Raw genomic sequence first — 7,628 nt, forward strand, 5'->3', positions numbered from 1 at the left:
TCAATATTTTGTTTCCTGTCATTGACCTTGTCAGTATTTTGTTTCCTATTATGGACCTTGGCAATATTTCCTATTATGGACCTTGTCAATATTTTGTTTCCTATTATTGACCTTGTCAATACTTTGTTTCCTATTATTGACCTCGTCAATATTTTGTTTCCTATTATTGACCTTGTCAATATTTCCTATTATGGACCTTGTCAATATTTTGTTTCCTATTATTGACCTTGTCAATATTTCGTTCCTTGTCAATATTTTGCTTCCTATTATGGACCTTGTCAATATTTCGTTTCCTATTATTGACCTTGTCAATATTTTGTTTCCTATTATTGACCTTGTCAATATTTTGTTTCCTATTATAGACCGTGTGTAGTCTCAAGTCCCTCAAACAGAGAGAGTTCTCGAAGCTCAACTCTTGATAAGGTCGCTTGGCAAGCAGAAACTAGGTCAACGAATCAGAAACAGGAACAAAAACAAAATACGAGAGGAGTCGCAACAGAACGCCGTAAAAAAATGAAATTAAAAATTAAAAATAAAATAAAAAACGGACAGCTTTCTGTCTTCAACAAAAGCTGTGAAAAAAAAAGTGATACGTTTCTTGAGCTACAAAACACAAATAGCACAGCCAGAGAGAGAGAGAGGGGGGGGGGGAGGTGAGAGTGGGGGTGTGGGGGGTAAAGATAAGGAGAAAAGAGAGACGGGCGTGGTGGGGAGTGGAGAGAGAGAGAAAGAGAGAATAAGAGAGAGAGAGAGAGGCGAGGAGAGAGAGAGAGAGAGAGAGGGGTGAGGAGAGAGAGAGAGAGACGGGAGTGGCGGGGAGTGGAGAGAGAGAATGAGGGAGCGGGAGAGAGAGAGAGGGGGGGGGGGTAAGGAGAGAGAGAGAGACAGAGAGAGAGATGGATGAATCGTGTCCACAAACAACCTTTTGTGTCGATCGGGCTGGAATTCCCCTCCCCTCCACACCTCACGCCCCCCCAAACACTCCCACATCTTCACCCTCACTCCATATGGCAAGTCAGGAATCGATGGAGTGGTCAGTTGATAAAGCACGCTCTGTGCAGCTTTGCTTTTTCTTACTTTCTTTCTTTCTTTCTTTTTTTGTGGTAATGTGTGTGCTGTTATTTTCTTTTCCTGGAGCACCCCCGCCCACCCTCTCTCTCTCTCTCTCTCTCAGTGTGTGTGTGTGTGTGTGTGCGTGCGTGTGTGTGTGTGTGTGTGTGTGTGTGTGTGTGTGTGTGTTTCTCTGTGTGTGTGTGTTTCTCTGTGTGTGTGTGTGTGTGTGTTTCTCTCTCTCTCTCTCTCTCTCTCTCTCTCTCTCTCTCTCTCTCTCTCTCTCTCTGTGCGCGCGCGCGCGCGCGTGTGTGTGTGTTATCAATCCACATTCACGTTCCTCACGAGGATGGTATATAATTAGGTATCTTTGTAACGATGCAGTGTCCAGTTGTCCAGTTGTTGTTTTTTGTTTTGTTTTTAACGGGGCCTGTACTTGTGCATAATTGTTACAAGAAAAAGTCGTGACCATATATATGCAGGCAATCAGGAGACACACAGTCAAGATGTTTTGTTACACCTCGAATTGTCTGTCGCTGGCGGGTTAGTTTGGCTGGTCTCATTCCTAACATTAATGTCGCCGAAACCGGTGTTGTCGACCTTTTTTCAACAGGTTGTTGGGAGGGGGGATGGGGGTGAGGGGGAGGGCGTCCGCCTAGGAAGTGAGAGAATCTGAGCGCGCTGGTTTGAATCACGGCTCAGCCGCCGATATTTTCTTCCCCTCCACTAGACCTTGAGTGGTGGTCTGGACGCTAGTCATTCGGATGAGACGACAAACCGAAGTCTCGTGTGCAGCATGCACTTAGCGCACGTAAAATAACCCACGGCAACAAGAGGGTTGTTCCTGGAAAAAATCTGTTGAAAAATCCACTTCGGTAGGAAAAACAAGTAAAAAAAACTGCATGCAGGAAAAAAAAAAGAAGAAAAAAATAAGGTGGCGCTGTAGTGTAGCGACGCGCTCTCCCTGGGGAGAGCAGTCCCAACTTCACACAGAGAAATCTGTTGTGATAAAAAGAGAAATACAATACAATACAATACAATATACTACTTCTACTACTACTACTACTGCTGCTGCTACTGGTGATGCTGCTACTACTACTACTATTACTACTGCTGCTGCTACTACTGCTACCACTAATACTACTACTGCTGCCGCTGTCGCCGCAGCCACTACAACTACTACTACTACTACTACGTTAACGACGACGGCGACCTCTACTACTACTGCTACTACCACTACTACTACTATAAAGACTTTTTAAAGCGTAACGGCTACAAAAGCGTAACGGCCACAATTAACAAAAGATAACGGTGACTACAATAATAATGAAAAAAGCGCAATATCTGTGTCTTTTCCCTTAACGATAATAATGATAATCATCATCATCATAATGAACATAATAACAATACTAACACACTTTCTTCTCTCCACTTCCCCTCCTCTCCCGCCCCCCCAAACCCCAAACCCCCACCGCAACTCGCTCCCCCCCCCCTCTCCCCTCCTTCCTCCTCCCTCCCACCATCCCCACCTACCTACCCTACGTACCACCGCCACCCAGGGTGAACGGGCTACGGCTGGCCTACGGGTACTACCCGGGGTGGGGTGTGGACGAGAACTGCCAGGAGACGGAGGGCCCCCAGGAGCTGACGATGCTGTGCAAGCTGTTGCTGAGGACCGCCATCAAGCACTACAACCACTTCAAAGGCATCGTGGTGAGTTGGAAGCTGGCGTGGCTCTTTTTGACATCAGAATAGAGAATAGAATAGAACAGAATATGTCTTTATTAACAAGTGTACCGGGGTCACAAGGAATATTGAGGGAGTGGGTTGAGGGGGTTAGGGGTTGGTGGATAGTACCTAAAAAGGTACAAACGTAAATCGAAAATCATACACAAACACGGTTCCAGTAGAATTTAGGATACATCCATGTGCATATCAATATAAGAACTTGCGCGCTCGCACACACACACACACACACACACACCGTGACACACACACACACACACACACATACACACACACACACACACGTACACACACACACACACACACACATGTTTGAAAATAAGTCGCCTAATTTTTACACGTGGATGAGGCTGATGACTCGATCTTCAATCAAATGGATGTTGATCGCACAATTCTCTTTTTGGGAGGGTGTGTAGACTGTCGTCGGATTTTCGTCGGGATTCCACGTGTTTTTATTTTATTTTATTTTATTTTTATTATATTTTATTTTTTAGGGAGAATCGCTTGCGCAGGTTTGTCTTCTCTCTCCCCCCCACCCCCTCCCTTTCCCGATATCCGAAAGGCTAGAATTTCGTCGTTGAAATCGCTGTTTTGACGAAAGGATCTTAAACATTTTCGTTGACTATTTTTGCACGTTTAAAAGGTATATTTGGTTTTATAATTACACCCACTATTTGCTTTAGTCTGTTCTGTTTACTTTGAGCGAGTTTCCTGTCATATAATTGCCATTACGTATTCGAACTAATCCATTTATAAACTCTGCCCAAAAGTTGTCCGAGTAAAAGCAGTGCAAAACTCAGAGAAGCCATTTACAGTGGTGGGCTGCGCATGTCGTCATATGACCTACTTCTCGCATTGCGAGCGACGAAAAGTTGGCCATGAAAGCGGGTTGCACACCCTTCCTATTGTTACTTTGCTGCTCTACAGTGTCCCCACATGGCCTGGGTTCGAATCTCAGTCTGGACCTCTACTGACTTCTAACATTGCTCCATTGTTGTTACCCTACAGTGTCCCTTGTGGTCTAGGTTTGAATCCCAGTCTCGACCTCTCTCCCAAGTTTGACGCTTTCTTGAGGAACTGAAACTGAAACGTGTGTTACCCTACAGTGTCCCTTCTTGGTCTGGGTTCCAATCCTGGTCTCGCCCTCTGCTGACTTCAAACATAGAATGGAATAGAATAGAATAGAATATGTCTTTATTACCAAGTGTACCGGGGTCACAAGGAATATTGGGGGGTGTGGGGGGTGGGGGTGGGGGGGGGGGTAGTACATAACAAAGTACGAACATAAATTGATATCATACACAAACACTGATAAATTCTTCTAAATTTTCTTCTTCTTCTTCGTGTTTTTCTCCTATTAGGCCTGTTACTCTGGTGATAATAAATTTAATCTCATGTTAATATTGATATTAGCATTATTTTACTATATTATGTACTGTTTGTTTATTTGTTTTATTTCATTATTTCATTACTTACTGTTTATGTATGTTATTTGATACAAGTCATAATATGGTTCATCAGCCGTCATGATAAAATTGAAGTGCAACGTTGTGAGCACAGTATAAGCTTTAAGCTTGTTGATGCTCTTTTGTCATTCACTGCATTGTAATCATGTGTATTGTTGAATAATTAAAGATTATTTAAACCAAACACTGATACAGTCGAAATTAGGATACATACAAGTGCGTATCAATATAATAACTTGTGCACACTCACACATGCACGCACCGCACACACACACACACACACACACACACACACACACACACTCTCTCTCTCTCTCTCTCTCTCTCTCTTTCTTTTTCACTCACACACACACACACACACACACACACACACACACACACACACACACACACACACACACACACAGTCTTTTGAACAGAAGCCGCATATTACATATGGATAGGGCTGATGACTAGATCTTCAGGTGGATGGTTCTTGATTGCTCCATTGTTACACTCTACAGTGTCCTTCATGGCCTGGGTTTGAACGCCGGCCTCGACCTCTGCTGACTTCTAACATTGCTCCGTTGTCACACCCTACAGTGTCCCTCATGGTCTAGGTTCCAATCGTCGTCTCGCCCTAATCTCCCAAGTTTGACTGGAAAGTTATACTGAGCGTCTGGTCATTCGGATGAGACGATAAACTGAGGTCCTGTGTGCAGCACACACTTGACGCACTGAAAAAGAACCCATGGTGACGGGCGCAATAGCCGAGTGGTTAAAGCGTTGGGCTGTCAATCTGAAGGCCCCGGGTTCGAATCACGGTGACGGCGCCTGGTGGGTAAAGGGTGGAGATTTTTACGATCTCCCAGGTCAACATATGTGCAGACCTGCTAGTGCCTGAACCCCCTTCGTGTGTATATGCAAGCAGAAGATCAAATACGCACGTTAAAGATCCTGTAATCCATGTCAGCGTTCGGTGGGTTATGGAAACAAGAACATACCCAGCATGCACACCCCCGAAAACGGAGTATGGCTGCCTACATGGCGGGGGTAAAAACGGTCATACACGTAAAAGCCCACTCGTGTGCATACGAGTGAACGCAGAAGAAGAAGAAGAACCCATGGCAACATAAGTGTTGTCCTCTGGTAAATTCTGTCGAAGAAATTCACTGTGATAGGTAGACAAATATACATGCATACACTCAAGGCCTGACTAAGCGCGTTGGGTTATGCTGCTGTCAGTCATCTGCCTGGAAGATGTGGCGTAGCGTATATGGATTTGTCCAGTCCAGCCGACAGCACATGGGCCACGTCAGAAGTGGGTCGGTGGAGAACAGAGGTAGAAGGTTCACTGGAACTTGAGAGAGAGAGAGAGAGAGAGATGCTTTGACGCTTTGATATTTTATTGTCATCACCTGCATAGGTCTATTGACAAGGGGGTGATAGGGTTAATTCTTATGTCACCACAAGTACCATACCACACTCTACTTAATCCATCAAAACAAAACAAAACAGCTTTTATCGAAATACAGCATCCTTACAATAAGGAAGCAACAAACATTAAAAAACAAACAAAAACAAAAAAAACAAAAACAAAAAAACTTGAAGACAAAAACACCATTACTCGACCATCCATTCTATCAACGATACCGTCCAATGTCTACCTTACCACTTGGCCCACAGTCTGAACACAAGACAACAGACATCACACATTGCCACCGAGAGAGAGAGAGAGAGAGAGAGAAAACACTGAACACTGAAATGTTTAATGTCATTATCTGCAAAGCTCTAGTGACATAGCAGGTCCAAATCAGAACAAAAATGGTGCAAAACAGATAAAATGGAACAGAAAGGAAAAACGTAATTGAAGCAACATAAACTACTTAGGGACGAGCGATACTTTGGTACTTTGTCATTAGCTTAAAAAGTCCATGTGGCATGGGGTGTCGGGGGGAGGGGGGGGGGGGTGAGGGGTGAGGGGGGGTACTGTGCCTTTTTTCCTCCCAGCAGTGAGAGAGAGACAAAGACAGAGACAGAGAGTGTGGATGCAGGGATTAACAGAACTGGGGACAAAGAACTCGGAACTGTTTAATAATACAGGCCTTTTTGCCCATTGCCATGGTGTTTATCGTTCTGTCGGTCTGTCTGTGTGTCCTGTCACCGCAGGTGAACAACGCCACGTGTCGGAGGACGGAGAAAAAGAGGTACCGGTTCGTGAAGAGAGCCAAGCGGCGCTACAAGTGGGAGGTGGTGGAGCCCGGCCACGGCTGGCTCAGCAGTCTGTCCTGCATGGTGGAGCCTTGAAAAGACACACCCCCCCCTCTCCCCTACACACACACACACACACACACACACACGCGCACGCGCACACACACACACACACACACACACACACACACACACACACATCCACCACTCAACCACGATCGTAATTAGGGGAGGGGTTTTGATGATGATGAAGAAGAAGATGATGATGATATGTGTGTGTGTGTGTGTGTGTGTGTGTGTGTGTGTGTGTGTCCTGTTGCGGGGGGTTGGAGGGATGGGGGGGGGGGTGTACACGTGGTGGGTGAGTTTGAACCTTCTTTTCTTTTTGTTTTTGTTTTGCAGCATCTCTTGTGCTTTTTTTTTGTTGTTGTTTGTTTGTTTTTTGTGTGTGTTTTTTTCTCATTCGTCTGAGAGATAGTAGGGAAAAGCATCCTCATGTGTTTCTTTTCTTTCTTTTTTTCTTTGTTTTGTTATGGGGATCGTCTATTCTCTCTCTGTCTGTCTGTCTCTCTCTCTCTCTGTCTGTCTCTGTCTCTCTGTCTGTCTCTGTTTTTTTCTCTGTGTCTGTCTCTGTCTCTGTCTCTCTCTGTCTGTCTGTCTGTCTGTCTCTCTGTCTCTCTCTCTCTCTCTCTCTCTCTCTCTCTCTCTCTCTCTATATATATATATATATATATATATATATATAAGCATGAACTGGCTTATTGAATGTTAATTGGTGTACTGAATTGTCAAGTGGTTTATTGAAGTTTGAACTGGTTTTTTGAAGCGCATGAACTGGTTTATTAGATGTCAACTTGTTTATTGAACTGTGAAGTGGTTTATTGAATGTTATTAGGTGTATTGAAGTATGAACTGATTTAATGAATGTCAGCTGGGTTATTGAAGTGTGAACTGGTTTATTGAGTGTTAACTGGTTCATTAAGTGTGAACTGGTTTATTAAATGTTAATTGGTGTATTGAAGTGTGAACTGGTTTATAGAGTGTTAAGTGGTTAATTAAGTGTGAACTGGTTCATTAAGTGTTAACTGGTTTATTAAATGTTAATTGGTGTATTGAAGTGTGAACTGTTTTATAGAGTGTTAAGTGGTTAATAAAGTGTGAACTGGTTTAATGATG

General features: G+C 44.0%; 1 protein-coding gene across 1 annotated transcript in view; it reads left to right on the forward strand.

Annotated features, from left to right (window-relative positions):
- Positions 1–6,641, forward strand: part of LOC143290908 (uncharacterized) — a 98,445-nt gene extending 91,804 nt beyond the window's left edge. The window contains exons 3-4 of the mRNA XM_076600466.1: positions 2,610–2,763; positions 6,411–6,641. Coding sequence (XP_076456581.1) covers positions 2,610–2,763; positions 6,411–6,548 — 292 coding nt within the window. The 3' untranslated portion in view covers positions 6,549–6,641. The remainder of the gene's footprint in view (positions 1–2,609; positions 2,764–6,410) is intronic.
- The last annotated feature ends 987 nt before the right edge of the window (positions 6,642–7,628 follow it).

The sequence above is a fragment of the Babylonia areolata genome, chromosome 16 (assembly GCF_041734735.1).
Source record: "Babylonia areolata isolate BAREFJ2019XMU chromosome 16, ASM4173473v1, whole genome shotgun sequence".
In the NCBI taxonomy this organism is placed as follows: Eukaryota; Metazoa; Mollusca; class Gastropoda; order Neogastropoda; family Buccinidae; genus Babylonia; species Babylonia areolata.